Source organism: Mustelus asterias, chromosome 23 (assembly GCF_964213995.1).
Source record: "Mustelus asterias chromosome 23, sMusAst1.hap1.1, whole genome shotgun sequence".
In the NCBI taxonomy this organism is placed as follows: domain Eukaryota; kingdom Metazoa; phylum Chordata; class Chondrichthyes; order Carcharhiniformes; family Triakidae; genus Mustelus; species Mustelus asterias.
This window is the reverse complement of record NC_135823.1, coordinates 64,417,230-64,438,860: the sequence shown is the minus strand read 5'-3', so window position 1 is coordinate 64,438,860 and position 21,631 is coordinate 64,417,230. Positions and strand designations below refer to the sequence as shown.

The following is a 21,631-nucleotide window of genomic DNA, read 5'->3' as shown; positions in this document are numbered from 1 at the left end:
ATCAAACTGCTCGAGGCAACTTCCGGGAGCGTCATTGCTGCAGGAGTGGTGAGTCTATTGCGAGCACGGGTTAGCTGCAACATTACTGCATCCATGAGCTTAAAAAGAAAATGTCTACGTTCTGTCAGTCAGGCACAGAGAGGCTCGAGGACCGGTTAATGATTATTGATAATCTTTTGGATTTATGGTAAACACAATATTAGCTTCATTCTAAGAAGTCTCACAACACCAGGTTAAAGTCCAACAGGTTTATAGCTTTCTCGTAACAAGTGGGGGAAAAAAAGCTGCCATTCATTCTACACAGATGCTTATCTTCATTCTGGTTTGCTAAGCTGACTTCTGTTTCTCGGGATAGAGTCTCAGACTAAGTTGTTTTCCTGTATTACCGTTTTTAGGCAGCAGATGAGAGAGAGGATGTGCCACAGTGAATCATACAAAAAGATAATTATCCTCACAAGACAGACAGACCGGATAACTCTCAAACTGGTCACGAGTGCCTCCACAGTGGAAGTGAATTGAGCAATACATCATGTGAAGCAATTTGCAAATGAAAACTCAATGAATTTGAATCCTTTGCGGTCAAGGACACTCTGATGCTGTTTTATCACTTTGACACATCAGCGGTTATCAGCTATTTCATAGATGCTTCACAGAAAACCTCTATATTTATCACTAGAAAATAGTTTAGTCTTGTGAATTTACACCGAATAGTTACACTGCACCCGTCACTCTGGTGGGCACGGTGGCACAGTGGCTGGCACTGCTGCCTCACAGCGCCAGGGACCCAGGTTCAATTCCAGCCTCAGATCACTGTCTATGTGAAGTTTGCATGTTCTCCCGGTGTCTGCGTGGGTTTCCTCCCACAGTTCGAAAGATGTATGGGTTAGGCGGATTGGCCATGCTAAATTGACCCTAGTGTCAGGGGGAATAGCAGGGTAAATGTGTGGGGTTACGGGAATAGGGCCTGGGTGGGATTGTGGTCGGTGCAGACTCGATGGGCCTCCTTCTGCACTGTAGGGATTCTATGACTCAACTTGCAACAATGATGGTCGACAATTAAGATTTTTTTTGTCGAAGATTTTAGTTTTCTCGACTCTTCCTGGGATTGGAGAGCCTCCGGTCTCACCCAGGAGGCTACAAATCATAGTTCGGGCGAGATAGTATCAGTCGGACATTTGATTATTGAAATTCCTGACATCGTCCAATGTTTCCCGTCTAGCAAGGGCAGCTGGAAGGTGATCAGGGAAGAACCAACCGTCCGCCAAACTGCAGCACTTCCACTGCCAATGTGGCGGCGATTGCAGAGCGGAACAAGAGGTGGGGGGGAGTTTCGATTCCCGGCTTGGGTGACTGCCTGTGCGGAGTCTGTACGTTCTTCCCGTGTCTGCATGGGTTTCCTCCGGGTGCTCCAGTTTCCTCCCACAGTCCGAAAGATGTGCTGGTTAGGGTGCATTGGCCGTGATAAATTCGCCCTCAGTGTACCCGAACAGAGTGTGGCGACTAGGGGATTTTCACAGCAACTTCATTGCAGTGTTAATGTAAGCCTAACTTGTGACACTAATAAAGTAGTGAATGAACTGTAACTATCACTATATATATATTAGCAAAATAATCAATGGTTAACATTCAAATGGTTACGACTAGTTTTAAAAAGAACTTAATTTAACATTTAATTGAGGCATTGATTATTCAAGGATATTTGCTGCTGATTTGCTATTGATTACTGAAATCTGACTGACCTTGTTGACCTCGGCCCCACTTTTAAACTGGTAAGTCTGGTCTCTGCTGTTTAGTAGGTATAAGGCTTGTCCAACATGATTCCTGGCATCCTGAATCTGTTAAGCCAGAAAGAAAAAGTGAATTCAAAAACTGAGGAATTGGATGGCGGAGAGAGAAGAAAGCATTGAAAGCAAAATGAAAGAGATATGACCATACAAGGAGTGACATACACAAGACGGCTAGAATGATTGGAAGAAGAAAAAGCGATATGGCTCATTAACCCGCAAGTTCCAACGCAATGTCACCCAATGGGAATTACTGGCTCGCCACAGATGTGCGGCAAAGTGGAAAGATTTAGCCACATGGGCGGCACGGTGGTTAGCACTACCGCCTCACAGCGCCAGGGACCCGGGTTCGATTCCGGCCTTGGGTTACTGCCTGTGCGGAGTTTGCATGTTCTCCCCGTGTCAGCCTGGGTTTCCTCCGGGTGCTCCGGTTTCTTCCCACAGTCCGAAAGACGTGCTGGTTAGGTGCATCGGCCGTGATAAACTCTCCCCCAGTGCACCCCAATACTGTGGCAACTAGAGTAGCTTCACTGCTGCGTTAACAGGAGAAACTGTTGTAATGGCTGTCCTTACCTGCTGCATTTTCCACTGTTTATCCTCTCTGAAAGTACAATGCAGCACCTGGTTGTGTTTAGGCAGTCTGAGGTTAACATCCTATATTGGAAAAAAGATATTCGATTAAATCTCAGGATCAGCCTCTTGGACAAAGCAGTTATCAAGACAAGCCTTTATTTTTAGGCTGCATTTGCTGATGGCCGCCATACATTTAAAGAGGGCATGCACACATATATCTATGTGGGTACATGCACATATATATTTTTGTGTATGTACATTGTATACATACACCCACACACTGATATATATGCTTTCTTTCCATTTTAACTGAACTATCTTATTATCCAGTTACATCACAGAATCACAGAATACTACAATGCAGAAGAGGCCCTTCGGCCCATCGAGTTTGCACCGATGCATGAAAGGCCCTGACCTGCCCACCTAATCCCACTTGCCAGCACTTGGCCCATAGCCTTGAATGTTGTGGCGTGCCAAGTGCTCATCCAGGTACTTTCTAAAGGATATGCGGCATCCCGCCTCCACACCACCCACCACCCCCCAACAGTGCATTCCAGACCATCACCACCCTCCGGGTCAAAAGGTTTTCCTCAAATCCCCCCTAAACCTCCCACCCCTCCCTTTTAACTTGTGTCCCCTCGTAACTGACCCTTCAACTAACGGGAACAGCTGCTCCCGATCCACCCTGTCCAAGTCCCTCATAATCTCGAACACCTCAATCAGGTCGCCCCCTCAGTCTTCTCTGTACCAGAGAAAACAACCCAAGCTTATCCAACCTCTCTTCATAACTTAAATGTTCCATCCCAGGCAGCATCCTGGTGAATCTCCTCTGCACCCCCTCCAGTGCGTTCACGTCCTTCCTATAATGTGGCGACCAGAACTGCACACAGTACTCCAGCTGTGGCCTCACCAAAGTTCTATACAACTCCAAACATTAGGGTTTTTAATGACGGCTAAAGGGACGATCTTTTAAAACAGAGATGAGGAGGAATTTCTTCAGCCAGAGAGTGGTGAATCTGTGGAACTCTTTGCCGCAGAAGACTGTGGAGGCCCGGTCATTGAGTGTCTTTAAGACAGAGTTAGATAGGTTCTTGATTAATAAGAGGATCAGGGGGTTTATGGGGAAAAGGCAGGGGATGAGAAAAAAATCAGCCATGATTGACTGGCGGAGCAGACTCGATGGGCCGAGTGGCCTCATTCTGTTCCTATGTCTTATGGTCTTAATTGTCACCGTTCCTGAGAATAGCTTTATATTATTGAATTTAATCTCCACCAGCTGCCGTGTTGGGATTTGAACCCACGTCCACTGGGTTACAAGTCCAGTGACATTACCACTACACCACATTTTCAATTAAAACCAATAAATTGTACTATTTGAGTCGATGATGGCAGCATCTTCAATCCTATTTTACATGTACTCACAGCCTGAGTCAATGCATCTCCCTGCAATGTAAGGACACCCTTCACCTGGTCCGATCTGGAAAAGGAAAAAAGAAACTTAGAAAACACTTATACCATGGCGTGTAACTCAAGTGGGTTGGATTTTAGATTTACATTTAACTTGGTAAAAAAACACAAGTTGTGTGTATGGACTTCTATACACAATAAACAAATCATTTCGTAACTATCCATGGAAGATTGTGACTTAAAGCTTCTGTAAATCATGTTATTACAAGTCTATTAAATCACTCGACCTTACTCCTTCCTGATTTCCAGGCAAGAAAACATTGAACAATTAGCTCAATTATTCAGGTGGTAAATGACATCTCCTTCCTTCCCTACCAACGCATCTTTGGCAATTGGTGGGGAAGGAAACAGCTGAATCGCATTGTCACAGTCAGATCAGTACATGGTGCAGGACCGACTGCGAGTGTTGCTACACCCTAATTCTATGTCTCAATATTAACAGAGGACAGTGCTATTTCTCAAGTGGAATTCAGCCAGACAGCAAAGTTAAAATGGCTGTTGTTTCTCACTAATTGAATTGAATTTTTTGATGGAAGTAACAAAGGGTTGATTAAGGGTAATGTGGTTGATACAGTGTACAAGGACTTCCAAAGGGCACTTGATAAACTGTCACATGACAGGCTTGTCAGCAAAGTGGAAACACGCACTGCTGCCTCACAGCGACAGGGACCCGGGTTCGATTCCCAGCTTGGTTGACCGTCTGCGCGGAGTCTGTACATTCTCCCCGTGTCTGCGTGGGTTTCCTCCGGGTGCTCTGGTTTCCCCCCCATAGTCCGAAAGACGTGCTGGTTAGGTGCATTGGCTATGCTAAATTATCCCTCAGTGTACACGAATGGGGACCGGAATGTGGCGAGTCGGGGATTTTCACAGTAACTTCACTGCAGTGTTAATGTAAGCCTACTTGCGACAAATGAATAAACTTTTTAACTTACAACATGGAGTAAAAAGGACGGTGGCAATGTGCATATGAAGGTGGCTGAGTATGAGAAACAGAGGGGTGTTACTTTTCAGACAGGCGGTAAGTGTGCACTGGGGTTGTCCAGGGGTCAGTATTAGAGCCACTGCTTCTCTTGATCTGTATTAATGACTTAGACAGGGTGAGCACAGTAAGAAGTCTCACAACACCAGGTTAAAGTCCAACAGGTTTATTTGGTGATAAACCAAATAAACCTGTTGGACTTTAACCTGGTGCTGTGAGACTTCTTACTGTGCTTACCCCAGTCCAACGCCGGCATCTCCACACTTAGACAGGGTGCACAGGGCACTAATTCAAAACTTTACAGATGACACAAAACTTGCAAGTATGTGGACTGTGAGAAGATTAGTGGGACTTCAAGAGGACATAGGCAGGCTGACGGAATGGCAGACATGTACCAGTTGAAATTTAACGTAGGGAATGGTGAAATGATAGGCTTTGAAAGGAAGAACAAACATGGGCAATATAAAATAGAGGAGGGGAGGGGGAGGGGGGTAAAGATGTGCAGAGCGGAGGGACTATGGGGTGAACACACACAAATCACTGAAGGTAGCAGGGCAGGTTGAGAGAGCAGTTAATAAGGTCCCTGGGATCCTGGGATTTTGAAATAAAGCTATCGAGTAAAAGAGTATAAGGCGGCTCACCACTGCCTTCTCATGGGGCAACTAGGGGTGGGCAACAACTGCTGGCCTTGCCAGCGACGCCCATGTCCCAGGAATGAATAAAACTTGCAGCACTGCACAGAGAAAGAAGTGTCTGCGTGGTGTCCCAAGAGGGCTCTGGGAGCACCAGGTATGCTAAGGAGGGGTGGACCGTCCCAGGTCGGAAATGGAGCAGGTCAAAGCCCCCCTGTGTTATTCAGGGATAGCAGCTGTGAATAGATGCAGGGAGAAAGACAACGGGTGGAGATGCCGGGAGGGGAGGAATATTTCAGTAGTTGAGACATAGAGCCAGCAAGGGGATGCCTTCTGTGTTGTTATCGTCTTGTGATTCACGCTCAGACAATGGCCAACTTTGAAACTAATTTTAGATATCTTCATACTAAGTCACTAAATAATCACGTTGCCTTAATGACTTGCTGTTCTAAAGCACTGTTCCAGTAAAGTCCACCTCTATGTTCTGCCAAGAACCAGTTAAAGATCAACGATCAAAGGATGCACACCTAAACATTATTCAAATTTAAGCCAGAAAACTTTGAATGTACTGGGCTTGGCACAACCATTTCACACGGATCTAAGTCAGCTCCAGAACTAAACACGCAGTTCAAAGTCTTTATTGCCCAATTTATTTTCCAGACAACTTCCATCTTAAAATTATCCATCGGTCTCAATCGTCTCTCTGGGCAGTCTGTTATAAATATCCCAAACACCCTCCGGATTAAACAATAAGAATTATGCTATCCATTCAATTCCCACTCCTTGGCTTCATCTATTTATCGAGGCGGCACGGTGGCACAGTGGTTAGCACTGCTGCCTCACAGCGCCAGGGACCCGAGTTCGATTCCCGGCTTGGGTCACTGTCTGTGTGGAGTCTGCACATTCTCCCCGTGTCTGCGTGGGTTTCCTCCGGGTGCTCCGGTTTCCTCCCACATTCTGAAAGACGTGCTGGTTAGGGTGCATTGGGCCAAACAGGCGCCGGAGTGTGACGACTCGGGGAATTTCACAGTAACTTTATTGTAAAGTTTATTTATTAGTCACAAGTAAGGTTTACATTAACACTGCAATGAAGTTACCGTGAAACTCCCCTAGTCACCACACTCCGGCGCCTGTTTGGGTCAATGCACCTAATCAGCACGTCTGTCAGACTGTGGGAGGAAACCGGAGCATCCGGAGGAAACCCACGCAGACACGGGGAGAATGTGCAAACTCCACACAGATAGTGACCCAAGCTGGGGATCGAACACAGGTCCCTGGCGCTGTGAGGCAGCAGTGCTAACCACTGTGCCGCCCCGTTGCAATGCTTAGTGTTAACGAAAGCCTTACTTGTGACTAATAAATACATTTTAAACTTTAACTTTATTCTAGAGGTCACAGTAACAAGTTTGTTCAGGGTTCAGCTTGTTAGCACCCTTAAGGATCTCGAAAATCTTAATAAGACCTCCTCTTAGACTTCACTTCTCTCAGTTTGCCTTTGTTCAGGTATCGAAGTGTAGGTACCGAGACAGGTAGCTTTTTATAAAGGTAGATACGTCAAGACAGACCATCTCAAGAGGTTTCAGAACTAAAGCAAGTCACTTCCTTACATGAAAGCAGGCAACTAATCGAAAGTGAAAACTATAAATCACTCTCAATCATCCTAAAGTAGTTAAGAAGAGAAGCACTGGAAGATGGTTGGGAACAGGTTGCTTGGCTCGGGGAATGGATGACACAGGGATCCTAAAAAAAGGAAAACAGAATTGGAGATTTAGGGGGGAAGAAAACATGAAGCAAACAAAAAGGTTAAAATTAGTTCCAAAACATGCCAAAATGTAAAGAAAGTAACTCAGCCACATCACACGATCTAGTACTACTGTACACACACTTTCCACATGATCAGAGAAAGTATATTTAATGTTCAGACATCTTGGCCACATTTAGAAATAAATAAAGTTTTACAAAACTCTTAAATGCAAAAACAACCTTCATAAGCAGTACTCCCTCTCATTTTGTAATTATATAATTCATCTGACTCGCTCGTACTTTTGGGAAGGAAATCTGCCATCCTTTACCTGGTCTGGCCTACACTAAAATTAAAGATTATTTATTAATCACAAGTAGGCTTATATTAACACTGCAATGAAGTTACTGTGAAATTCCCCTAGTCGCCACACTCTGGCGCCTGTTCGGGTACACTGAGGGAGAATTTAGCACGGCCAATGCACCTAACTAGCACGTCTTTCAGACTGTGGGAGGAAACCGGAGCACCCGGAGGAAACCCACGCAGACACGGGGAGAATGTGCAAACTCCACACAGCCACACAACCCAAGCCGGGAATCGAACCTGGGTCCTTGGCACTGTGAGGCAGCGGTGCTAACCACTGGGCCAGCGTGCCGTCCTCAGACGTGACTCCAGAGCCACAGCAATGTGGTTGACTCTCAACTGCCCTCTGAAATGGCCCTTGCAAGCCACTCAGTTCAAGGGCGACAAATGCTGGCCCAGCCAGCGACGCCCACGTCCCACGAATGAATAAAGAATTAAATACATTTTTAAAAAATTGATCTTTCCCATCAACTTGATTCTTCCTCAAGCCAGCACTCGGAGGATGTGCGTGCGTAGGTAAAGGAAGTTTGCTATCTTTATTGCATGGGGCTGCCCGTGAAAATCATCTCTTATCGAACATGGCACAAGGCCAACTGCTTACACTGAGCTTCCCAGTTTGAAGTTCTCCTGCCGGGTTTGACCTTCAGGTCCAGAGGCTGACAGAGTAAAACGCCGGGAGGCCTCCTGTACAAGAGGAGTCCATTGTTAGTTAGAAGGAAAACTGCAGACCGAGTAGTTGTTAAGCAACAGCATTACATTTACATTATCTACAGCTTGTCAACAAATTGCTTTCTACTGACGATCATTAAGATTAGTTTGTTCTGGCTTCCACCGCAAATTCCAGGTTTTGGTTTGCAGTGGTTAGGACTGAATCGCTCCCATTCATGGGATTAAAATGCTGGAATTCTCCATCTTCACACTGAAAATCGGGTCCAAAATGTGCGCGTAACACATAATTGCCAACAGGGCTCGGGTTGCACAGTGATATGTTCACATACATAGTGTACGATTACATTGTTAGTTACATTTGCGGCACAGCGGTCAGCAGCAGGGACCCGGGTTCAATTCCAGCCTGGGGTGACTGGGTGGAGTTTGCACCTTCCCCCCATGTCGGCACGGGTTTCCTCCCACGATCCAAAGATGTGCGGGTTAGGTTGATTGCCCCTTAGTGTCAGGGGGATGAGCAGGGTAAATACGTGGGGTTACGGGGATAGGGCCCTGGGGTGGGATTATTGTCGGTGCAGGCTTGACTAACTTGTACTTTATGAGGAGAGATCATACAAATTAGAGCCAATGCTTCGAGTCAGGGTGGCCCTTTGTTGTCAGACGCAGGGCATCCAGTCTCGAAACGTTGGCTCCACTCTCTCTCCACAGATGCTGTCAGACCCGCTGAGATCTTCCAGCATTTTCTGTTTTTGTCTCAGATTCCAGCAACCGCAGTATTCTGCCTTATACAAATTAGGCCTGTTTTTTCTCGAAATTAGAAGGCTAAGGGGTGATCTGATCAAAGTCTTCAAGATTTTAACAGGAAAAGACAGAGTTGATGAACTATAGGAGGCAAAGTCCTGAAATTAGGACCAGACCATTTAGGAGAGGGGCTAGGAAGCATTTCTACACACAAAGGGTGGTAGAGGTTTGGAACTCTCTTCCACCAATGCCAGTTGTGAAATCCATTGTTAATTTTAAATCGGAGATCGATTATATTTTGTGAAGCGAAGATATTTGGGTCAACAGCAAGTATGTGGAGTTAAGCTACAAATCAGCCAGGATCTCATTAAATGGCAGAACAGGCTTGATGGGCTGAATGGCCTATTCCTGTTCCCATGTTTACAATGTCTTTGAGAAAGAATAACAAGTACAAAACTCAATCTTGTGGACGGAGAAAGAACGGCTGCAACAATAATTTAACAACAATATTGGCAATAGTGGCTTTAAAGTTGTTTTTTTCACTCTGCTGGGATTTCTTGTGGCAGGTGGCCTGGAAGTTGTCAAAGGACAGAAAGTGTCAGATTTTAACAGCCTGTCTTTGGCAGGAATGAGCTCTGTACAGACTCACGGGCATTCAGCCTCTGATCTCCGGGTAAGTGTTCTCCAGGGCGGCCTTCACGACACACGACAGCGCAGAGTCGCTGAGCAGAGACGGATAGCCAGGTCCCGCACACACGAGGACGGCCTCAACCGGGATGTTGGGTTCATGTCACACTATCTGTAACCCCCACAACCTGCCTGGATGTGCAAAATCTCACTAACTGTCCTGTCTGGAGACAATACACATCTCTTTAACCTGTGCTTAATGCTCCCTCCACTCACATTGTCCGTACCTTTAAGACTTGATTAGCTGTAAAGACTCGCATTCCAATCATTATTCATGTAAATTGAGTTTGTGTCTTTGTGCCCTGTTTATGATCAGAACTCCCACCCACCTGATGAAGGGGCAGCGCGCTCCGAAAGCTAGTGGCTTTTGCTACCAAATAAACCTGTTGGACTTTAACCTGGTGTTGTTAGACTTCTTACTGTGTTTACCCTAGTCCAACGCCAGCATCTCCACATCAGACTTTTGGAGCCAGTGTTCCTTATCGAGGCATTGGAATGTAAACAATGTTCACTTAAGAGGCCGAATTGGGATGAGGCCTGAGGTGACCAATGCCACTATCCTGCCTGCATTTGATTGGCCTAATCGAATGATGAAATTGGGGTTTCGGATCAATTCATTGGCTGGATGACAGAGAATCTTCTGGAAGCAAGTGGAGAATTGTGGATAGAGACAGGCGAGTCTTTGTTTGCCAGCGATAACTCGAAGAGATCAACCATCGCAAGAAGTATATCCTGAAGGATGCTTCAGAGAAGATAGATTCTACAGAGGATATTTCTTGGTCAAAGTTTTCCTAAATTTGGTAGTATCGATTTTCAGTTAAAAAGTTAAAGCTGATGTTTAGTTCAAGTTAATATGCAGTTTAAGAGTTAAAGTTTAGTTGAAAGTTAATGTTCAGTTAGAGTTAAAGTTCAGTAAAGAGTTAATGAATTTCTGTTTGAGTTGGTACTATAAGAGTTAAATTAAGAAATAATTGAATTGCTGTCCTTGTTTGTCTCATTAAACGGGAATGCTTGGAAGGTGTTTAAATTAAGTATTGGTCCCCTTATATGAGGAAGGATATATTGGCATTGGAGGGAGTGCAGAGAAGGTTCACCAGGTTGATACCGGAGATGAGGGGTTTGGATTATGAGGAGAGGCTGAGGAGATTGGGTTTGTACTCGTTGGAGTTTAGAAGGATGAGGGGGGATCTTATGGAGACTTATAAGATAATGCGGGGGCTGGACAGGGTGGAGGCGGAGAGATTCTTTCCACTTAGTAAGGAAGTTAAAACTAGAGGACACAGCCTCAAAATAAAGGGGGGTCGGTTTAAGACAGAGTTGAGGAGGAACTTCTTCTCCCAGAGGGTGGTGAATCTCTGGAATTCTCTGCCCACTGAGGTGGTGGAGGCTACCTCGCTGAATATCTTTAAAGCGCGGATGGATGGATTCCTGATCGGTAAGGGAATTAAGGGTTATGGGGATCAGGCGGGTAAGTGGTACTGATCCACGTCAGATCAGCCATGATCTTATTGAATGGCGGGGCAGGCTCGAGGGGCTAGATGGCCTACTCCTGCTCCTATTTCTTATGTTCTTATGTAAATTAAAGCTATATAACACTCTTAAGTGACAGTTGCAGTATTCACTGAGAAGATGAATCACTGTGCTGCAGTGGGAGAGTTTAATGTTTCCAAGAAAACAGAGACTGGAGGAAGGTGTCCAATAAACTAGGAAAGATGCCGAAGTATAAATGCACCAGGTGAGGAGGAACGAGCAAGCGGCCTGACCTGGAGAAAAAAGACGGTAGAATGAGATAAGCAGCATTGGCAAAATGGCCACGTCATCACCCAGAGAGCCACCTGACTCCGTGCCCCAAGGGAGGTGAGAAAAGACGGTATTCCAGAATTCAAGGCCAGTGCCAAGTGGTGCACAAGATTCACGAACAGGATTTAGTATTCCATCAGAAAATAAATTTCACAGCGTCTACCACCTGGACCCGACAATAAAACCATCGCGTCCCACCATTTTGTCATCCAACATTAACAGGTGGATGCGTATCAATTGGCCTTCTTGGAAATATTGACGGAACGCCAATGGATTTCAACATTCCAGCAAAAAAGCCCATTACCAAGATTGGTGAAGAAACCACCTTTTTGTGGGGGCGACTGGCCGGGGGAAGACACGGCTCACAGCGGTTCCATCTTGTATGACGGCTGTCACAAAATTACAAAACCGACGACGTGGTTCAAGTGCAAAGCTCTTCCCGGAGAAATTTCAGAAAGACGTTGTCGCCCACGGGAAAGGACGGACGGATGGAGACGGTTGCAAGAAACGAGTAAAAGAAGTCTGCAATTTGAGACCAGGAAGACTACGCAAAGGAAGCAAAATGGCTCGTCTGGAACACGTTCAAATCCCACCTTCTTGACACTGTAGCCCAAGGTGTGAGATCAGCCAACACTGACGTGGCAATTGTTGCTGGCAGCCTTACAGATCTTGTTCAGCCTGATGGGTAATGGTACGGAGGATAATTACTTGTGGAATGATAGTGCCAAAGCTCGTGGTACAACCAATGACGATGTTGAAGGTGAGGAATACTCTGATGTTATTCAACCTGGCGACTAGGACAAATCATTCAGTGATTCAGAGGATGGTCAGAGTGATTTTCAACAGGAAGCGTTGTAGTTAATTCATTATGGAATATACTTACATTGCGTTGGATGAAATCTATATCATTTGTGATGTTATGAAATAAACGTTGGAGAATCATAGAACCCCTACAGTGCAGGAGGTGGCAATTCGGCCCATCGAGTCTACACCGATCACAAACCCACCCAGGCCCTATTCCCGTAACTCCATATACTTACCCTGTCAGTCCCCCTGACACTAAGTGCCAGTTACCCGAGTCAACAGTTACCCGAGGCCAGTATTGAACCTGGGCCCCTGGCGCTGAGAGGCAGCAGTGCTAAGCACTGTGCCACCCTAAAGAATTAGCAGGAATTCTTTAATGTTGTCAGTTTTCACTTTATGTCATTATAACAGTAATTTTTGGAGCCTAACTCAAGCATCAGGATCAATTCTCAAAAACATTACCCACGGGACAAGCCAACCCCATGGATTCTGGCTAAAACAAATTAGTCGCAATAATTCAATTTTTACACAAGATAGACGGTAAATAAAATCGTGTACTATTACAGAACAATGCAAGGTTAAACAGTAACTGAAAACTCATTAGACTATTTGGATTGAGAGCGACTGTTGAGGAAATATTACAATTCATAGTCTCCAGTGCACTGATCCAAAGGGAATGGAAATTACCTTCAGAATATCCTTGAGCTGTTTGAGGACAGCGTGAACCTCCTCCTGCAATAACCATTTAAATTCCTCCTCCTGAAATAGTTAAAAAAAAGACAATATTATAATGCAATTTGGAGGCAATTTTAAAGGCAGCGTGCGTGTGTAGGGAAGTGATAGTGGCACAGTGGTTAGCACAGCTGCCTCACAGCGCCAGGGGCCCAGGTTCAATTCCCAGCTTGGGTCACTGTCTGTGTGGAGTTTGCACATTCTCCCTATGTCTGCGTAGGTTTCCTCCGGGTGCTCCGGTTTCCTCTCACAGTCCGAATGATGTGTTGGTTAGGGTGCATTGGCCGTGGTAAATTCTCCCTAAGTGTACCCGAACAGGCGCCGGAGTGTGGTGACTAGGGGATTTTCACAGTAACTTCATTGCAGTGTTAATGTAAGCCTACTAGTGACACTAATAAAAAAAAGAGATTGGAGAGTTTTAAGATGGAGGAGGACAGACAATATGTCATTGAACTTAGCATTGCATCATTAAATGGCTCAAAGTTAATTATAATTCCACACTATAAATGCTGCCTTTATCATAGAGATTGTGCTCTGACATGAGAGACACGCCACGCCTTAATTTTATTATTGTTGATACAATGACCTGGAACAAATATGGGCGGCACAGTGGTTAGCACTGCTGCCTCAGAGCTCCAGGGACCTGGGTTTGATTCCCAGCTTGGGTCACTGTCTGTGTGGAGGTTGCATGTTCTCCCCGTGTTTGCGTGGGTTTCCTCCGGGTGCTCTGGTTTCCTCCCACAGTCCAAAAGATGTGCGGGTTAGGTGGATTGGCCATGCTAAATTGCCCCTTAGTGTCCCGGGATGCGTAGGTTAGGGGGATCAGCGGGGTAAATATATGGGGTTACGGGGAGGGGGTCTGGATGGGATTGTTCTCAGTGGAGACTCGATGGGCCGAATGGCCTCCTTCTGCACTGTAAGGATTCCATATCTAATTTCTGTATCTATATCCATAATTAAATATATCAAGATATTTTAACCAAATTCTCTTTTCCAACAATAAAGAAAACCGATTTGCTCTCATTACAGAATGGGGAAGAGTGGAGCTCCTCCTTCATTATCACGCCCATTATTCCAATGCAATCTATTGTGATCCTCAGCTGGATCCTGTCCGGCCTCAGATTTCCAGCTTCTCTCTTTACAGTGGTTAAAGTAACTAGATCTCTGCCACAACATGTCAGGTTCTGCACACTTGCACTCTTCTGTGATAGCTTTTTGTTTGCTTTCCCCGACCAAAACTTATAACTGGAAAGCAACGGTGCACTTAAATTTGAAGAAAGAAGTTCAACAAAACTCCATATTTACATAATATTTAGCCTTAAACCCCTTGCCAGATATTTGCACAGAAATTATTCATGTTCAGTGTTTCTATGCAGGAAGGCACCGAGAACACAGCTTGTAAAGCAGCTCAATTAATGCAAATATCCTAACTGTGCAACTCTGCCAGAGGATAATAAAAGTTCTCTTTGTGCCTTTGGCATTTTATTATCCGCAGCATTTCCTTCTATTTAAATGTAAGAATTACCAGTTGCAGCATTTCCTGACAGAGGAGCTCCGATTCTTCTTGCACCAAAGTGAGAATTAAATTGTATAAAGTTGTAACCACAGAGCGAAGCCATTCGAGTCACCTTGCCTACTGATAGATGAATCCGGGATCAATCCTATTATCCCACTCTCTCTCTCCATAGTCTTTTACTTCAAGCATCTATTCAATTTTCCCCCTAAAATGATGCAATGGTATCTGCCTGAGTGATTCAGATCATGATACAATAAACCTGTGCAAGGACATTTCTTCTCATCTCTCTCTCTGCTCAATAAGAACATAAGAAATAGGAGCAGGAGTAGGCCATCTAGCCCCTCGAGCCTGCCCCGCCATTCAATAAGATCATGGCTGATCTGAAGTGGATCAGTTCCACTTACCCGCCTCATCCCTATAACCCCTAATTCCCTTACCGATCAGGAATCCATCTATCCGTGATTTAAACATATTCAACGAGGTAGCCTCCACCACCTCAGTGGGCAGAGAATTCCAGAGATTCACCACCCTCTGAGAGAAGAAGTTCCTCCTCAACTCTGTCCTAAACTGACCCCCCTTTATTTTGAGGCTGTGCCCTCTAGTTCTAGTTTCCTTTCTAAGTGGAAAGAATCTCTCCACCTCTACCCTATCCAGCCCCTTCATTATCTTATAGGTCTCTATAAGATCCCCCCTCAGCCTTCTAAATTCCAACGAGTACAAACCCAATCTGCTCAGTCTCTCCTCATAATCAACACCCCTCATCTCTGCTATCAACCTGGTGAACCTTCTCTGCACTCCCTCCAAGGCCAATATATCCTTCCGCAAATAAGGGGACCAATACTGCACACAGTATTCCAGCTGCGGCCTCACCAATGCCCTGTACAGATGCAGCAAGACATCTCTGCTTTTATATTCTATCCCCCTCGCAATATAGGCCAACATCCCATTTGCCTTCTTGATCACCTGTTGCACCTGCAGACTGGGTTTTTGCGTCTCATGCACAAGGACCCCCAGGTCCCTCTGCACAGCAGCATGTTGTAATTTCTTTCCATTTAGATAATAATCCAATTTGCTATTATTTCTTCCAAAGTGAATAACCTCGCATTTGTTAACGTTATACTCCATCTGCCAGATCCTCGCCCACTCACTCAGCCTGTCCAAATCTCTCTGCAGACCTTCTACGCCCTCCACACAATTCACTTTTCCACTTATCTTTGTGTCGTCTGCAAACTTTGTTACCCTACACTCAGTTCCCTCCTCCAGATCGTCTATATAAATGGTAAATGGTTGAGGCCCCAGTACCGATCGCTGCGGCACGCCACTAGTTACCATCTGCCAACCAGAAAAGCACCCATTTATTCCGACTCTCTGCTTCCTGTCGGATAGCCAATTCCCAATCCACGCTAACACCCTACCCCCAACTCCGTGTGACCCAACCTTCTTCAGCAACCTTTTGTGAGGCACCTTATCAAACGCCTTTTGGAAATCCAAAAACACCGCATCCACCGGTTCCCCTCCGTCAACCGCACTAGTCACATCTTCATAAAAATCTAACAAGTTTGTCAAACACGACTTTCCCCTCGTGAATCCATGCTGCGTCTGCTTGATCGAACCATTCTTATCCAGATGGCCTGCTATTTCTTCTTTAATGATGGATTCCAGCATTTTCCCAACTACAGACGTTAAGCTAACCGGCCTGTAGTTACCCGCCTTTTGTCTATTTCCTTTTTTAAACAGCGGCGTAACATTAGCCGTTTTCCAATCCGCCGGCACTATCCCAGAATCCAACGAATTTTGATAAATAACCACTAACGCATCCGCTATTACCTCTGACATTTCTTTCAGTACCCTGGGATGCATCCAGGCCTGGGGACTTGTCCACCTTCAGTCCCGTTAGTCTACCAAGCACTGCCTCCCTGGTAACATTAATTGTATTGAGTACCTCTCCTCCTACCAACCCTCTATCGTTAATATTCGGTAAACTATTTGTGTCTTCCACCGTGAAGACCGACACAAAAACCTTATTTAAAGTTTCAGCCATTTCCTCATTTCCCACTATTAAATCCCCCCCCTCGTCCTCCAAGGGTCTAACATTCACTCTTGCCACTCTATTCCTTTTTATATATTTGTAAAAGCTTTTACTATCATTTTTTATAGTTAGAGCTAGCCTAGCTTCATAACCTATCTTTCCTTTCTTTATCGCTTTCTTAGTCGTTCTTTGTTGTTTCTTAAAGTTTTCCCAATCTTCCGTTTCTCCACTATTTTTGGCCACTCTGTACGCATCGGTCTTTAATTTAATACTCTCCTTAATTTCCTTCATTATCCACGGCTGGTTATCCCTTTTCTTACATCCCTTCTTTATCACTGGAATATATTGCTGCTGAGTACTGAAAAGGATCTCCTTAAAAATCCTCCACTGTTCCTCAGCTGTCCTACCTACCAGTCTGCTCTCCCAGTCCACCGTAGCCAATTCAGCCCTCATCCTATCGTACTTCCCTCTGTTCAAACAGAGGACAGTGGTATGGGACCCTATTTTCTCCTCTTCCATTTGTATCAGAAATTCGACCATATTGTGATCACTTGGCCCAAGAGGGTCCTTCACAAGAACATCCTTAATTCTACCTACCTCGTTACACATTACCAGATCTAAGATAACTCGTTCCCCCGTCGGTTCTGTAACATACTGTTCAAGGTAACTATCCCGACAACATTCTAAGAACTCTTCCTCCATCCCACCCCTTCCAACTTGAGTCAGCCAATCAATATGCAGGTTGAAGTCCCCCATGATTATTGCCGTTCCGTTTTTGCACGCATCCATTATTTGCTTGTTTATAGCCCTCCCCACCTCAACATTATTATTTGGGGGCCTATAGACCACGCCTACTAGTGTCTTTCTCCCCCTACTATTCCTTATTTCTACCCATAACGATTCCACGTTTTGTTCCTTAGAGCCTATGTCATCCCTCACTACTACCCTGATATTATCTTTTATTAACAGAGCTGCCCCACCACCTTTTCCTTCCTGTCTATTCTTCCTAAATGCCTGATACCCCTGGATATTCATCTCCCAGTCCTGGTCTCCCTGCAGCCACGTTTCTGTGATGGCCACTAGATCATACCCATTTGTGCTGATTTGCACCATCAACTCGTTAACTTTGTTCCGAATGCTTCTTGCATTCAGGCAAAGTGTCTTTATTCCAGCTTTTATCTGGACCCGATTTGATGAAACGCTATCAACCTCTCCCTCGCCCTCTACTCCTTTAACTACTTGAATGCCCTCATTCACTTGCACTCGCTCCCTCTCCTCTACCATTGATTTCGTAATTCCTCTTACCTCTGCACCCTCCCCCCCATAAATTAGTTTAAAGCCCTATCTACAGCCCTAGTGATACGATTCGCTAGGACTCTGGTCCCAGCACGGTTCAAACGGAGACCATCCCATCTATACAGGTCCCATCTGCCCAAATCCTGGTGCCAATGCCCCATGAATTCGAACCCATTCCTCCCACACCAATCCTTGAGCCACGCATTCGTCTCCTTAATCCTATTAACCCTGTGCCAATTCGCGCGTGGCTCAGGCAGTAATCCAGAGATTACCACCTTGTTGGTTCTGCTTTTTAATTTGCTCCCCAGCTCTTCGTACTCCCTCTGTAGATCCTTAGTTCCTGTTTTGTCTATGTCATTGGCACCTACATGGACCACGACAACTGGATTTTCACCCTCCCACTCCAGATTCCTCTGCAGCCCAGATGATACATCCTGGACCCGAGCACCAGGCAGGCAACACAACCTACGGTATTGCTTCTCCTGGTCACAGAGAACAGTGTCTATGCCCTTAACTACACTATCCCCAATTACTACTACATTTCTCTTTGATTTCTCCGTTGCAGCAGCACCCTGCACCCTGGTACTGCCGACAGTTTGCTCGTCCTTCTCGCAGTCATTTTTCCATCTACACTGGTGGCAAGAACCTCAAATCTGTTGCAAAGATTTAAGGGCTGAGGTTCTTGGGACTTTACCTCCCGCAAACTACTTCCCTTCTTCCCCCCTCTGCCCGCCTTCTTCCCCCCACTGCCTGCCTCACGCGCAGCCACTCCCTGTTGTCCCTGACCCCCAGCTAAGTTAGTCAGTCTAAGGGGTGTGACTTTCTCTTTATACACATTATCCAGATAGCTCTCCCCTTCCCTGACAGGCCTCAGTGTCTGTAGCTCAGAGTCCAGTTCATCTACCTTGAGCTGGAGATCCTCCAGCAACCAGCACTTACTGCAGACATGGTCCCTGGGGTCCACCTTGGGGTCCACTTGCTCCCACATCATGCAGAAACAGCACATTACATATCCCTCCATACCAATTTACCTTGTATAAGTTGGTGTAATTTAAAAGTGAAACCCTAGCCTGCCTCTGCCTGTCCTCGCCGAAGCCCTGTGAGCCAAAGCCAGTTCACACTCTATTCCCCACTCACTCCACTGTCCGCTGCTGACGCTGCCCGCTGTATAGAGTGATTTTTATACTAAAAAAACACAATCTCCCAGAATCCCCTGCGGCCTACTCTCACTTCCCTTAGTTTAAACCCTTGAAAAAAAAGCCCGCGAAAAAATGGATTAAATAAATCACAGCACTTTACTCACCCTCAGCACTGCTGCTAAGAATCTCTCCCTCTGTCCTGCTCCAGTCGAACAAATGAGGCCAGACCCCTCAGGTGAGTGACTTTTATACTAAAAAAAACACAATCTCCCAGAATCCCCTGCGGCCTACCATGCCTATGTTAAACTGGAATTTCCCCAAAAAATGTTAGTTCCTGAATCACTTCTTCCACAACTGTTGTCAGAATAATAGGAAACTGTGACGGAGTGAAATTTACCTACAACCTCACCAGCTCGCCAGAGACACATTCAGAGACACACAATCTGTTTTTTTATGGGTGGCACAGTGGTTAGCACTGCTGCCTCTCAGCGCCAGGGACCCGGGTTTGATTCCCGGCTCGGGTCACTGTCTGTGTGGAGTTTGCACATTCTCCTCGCGTCTACGTGGGTTTCCCCTCGGGTGCTCCGGTTTCCTCCCACAATCCAAAGGTGTGCGAGTTAGGTTGACTGGCCGTGGTAAATTGCCCCTTAGTGTCAGAGGGTTAGTAGGGTAAATAAGTAGGATTATGGGGATAGAGCCTGGGTGTGATTGTGGTCGGTGCAGACTCGATGGGCCGAATGGCCTCCTTCTGCACTGTAGGGATTCTATGAACTCTATAATTCTATGAACTACTTAAAGAAGACCTGTTTAAAAAAATACAAGATACCGATCAAAAATGGCTGCCACAAGCCATCTGATATCTAACTCTGTAAGTTGACGACTTCTCTGGGAAGTTTCTAGATGAGCTATGCTGCAGAGCTGTTGCATAGAATTTCACACCAAGAGGGGGTGTCACGGTCACTTCAAACAGGAACTATCTCAGGAAGGCATTAAAAATGCAAAGTGCAGTACTTTAATCAACTGTCATTCTATTGATACAATGGAAACGGCTAACCAACCAGAGAGTTTTCAGACATGCAAAACCCCCAAGGACAAAATAAGCCCACCCCTGCTGTTTTCTATTTTGAAATGTGTCAAAAGTTTCAGAGGTTAAAAGATCAAAAATATAATTTCTTGGTCTCCAACAATAACGACAAGACATGCCAATCAAATTCATTTTAAAGCATATACGGACAGGTGAGTTAAAAACTGGTTCAACCAAGCAAACAGGGGCAGGAGGAAAAAGAAACGCCACATCAACTGAAACACTGTTGGAAGACAGCAGTAATGAGCCCTCGCTCACTCTGAAGCAAGAGTGAGTTCAACAAAGTGTAGATCTGAACCAAATCAACTCGAGAATTCTACAGGAAACCTAACTCACTTCAGAAGGTCACAATGTTCAACAATCTACGTCTCAAAGGCAAATAAAGGAATTGATAGAATATTCTTTTTACGGGTCTCTAACATTTCTGCTTCTAATGTCACTATCCTTCCTTATCCGGTCCTAACGCCATTAATAATTCTTAAAAGTTGAAATCTTTTTCTAGTCTTCTCTGCTCCGGTGGAAATAGCCATAGTAATTCTCTCCTCAGAATTATTTCCAAACCACAGTATGAACATTAAACCAATGTTATAAGCCTGCAATGGCTTTAATGACTTTTCAAGATACAAAAGATTGTGGAATGTCTTTTGGGTCGGCACGGTGGTTTGCACTGCTGCCTCACAGCACCAGTGAGCTGGGTTTGATTCCAGCCTTGCGCGACTGTCAGCCTGGAGTTTGCATGTTCTCCCTGTGCCTGCGTGGGCTTCCTCCCACAGTCCAAAGATGTGCAGGTTAAGTGGATTGGCCATGGTAAGATTGTCCCTTACTTTCCCAAGATGTCCAGGTTAGGTGGATTAGCCATGGTAAATAGGTGGGGTTCCAGGGATAGGGCAGAAGGGAGGGCCTGGGTGGAATGTTCTTTCAGAGAGTCGGTGCAGACCCGATGGGCCAAATGGTCTCTTTCTGCACTGTAGGAATTCTACGATTAAAAATATTTGTACAAATTACTGCTTTACTCTCATTCTACTTATTAAAAAACTGTTGCGCTTGCAGTGAAAGTGTATTTACTACTTACATTTTTTTTTGTTATTGAAGCCCACTTACTAATTCAGCCCAATAGTCCATCTACAATTCATTTCACTGGAAAAAAGGAATTACATGGTTTTCCTACAACTATTTAAATCACACAGGGGGAGCAGCTGAGATAAATCAGCCCCTCTACAAATCAAATTAGAAGAACAGGGAATCCTTGTGGAAGTAAAACGCCAAAATTCATGAGCAACTTGCAATCAAACGAGCTCAGACACTCACGGGAAGATCACTGAATCATTACAGCACAGGATGCCATTGGGCCCATCACGTCAGCACTAGCTCTCCAGAGAATCAATAAGGCCAATATTAAATAGCTTGGTGTTGCCTGTTGAGCTACAATGAATGGGGCTGAAAAGAATCTGCCTTTCCAGAACAGTTTGTTTTTAAGTCTGGCCAGCTCAAATTAACAACCGAAAGCTTTTCACAATGTCTGATGACTTCATAGACAGTGCCATACATCTCCTAAACACAGCAACGGAAAACAGAAATAACATCTCCAGTATAATGCG

General features: G+C 45.2%; 1 protein-coding gene across 3 annotated transcripts in view; it reads right to left on the bottom strand.

Annotated features, from left to right (window-relative positions):
* rogdi (rogdi atypical leucine zipper) overlaps positions 1-21,631 on the bottom strand; it is a 37,656-nt gene that overhangs the window by 13,070 nt on the left and 2,955 nt on the right. For 2 of the 3 annotated variants that reach the window (XM_078240802.1, XM_078240803.1), the window contains exons 2-7: positions 12,925-12,996; positions 8,141-8,223; positions 3,780-3,834; positions 2,358-2,438; positions 1,740-1,835; positions 1-98 (exon numbers count right to left, since the gene is read on the bottom strand). In XM_078240802.1, coding sequence (XP_078096928.1) covers positions 1-98; positions 1,740-1,835; positions 2,358-2,438; positions 3,780-3,834; positions 8,141-8,223; positions 12,925-12,996 — 485 coding nt within the window. The remainder of the gene's footprint in view (positions 99-1,739; positions 1,836-2,357; positions 2,439-3,779; positions 3,835-8,140; positions 8,224-12,924; positions 12,997-21,631) is intronic. The other variant, XM_078240804.1, reaches the window with a different exon arrangement.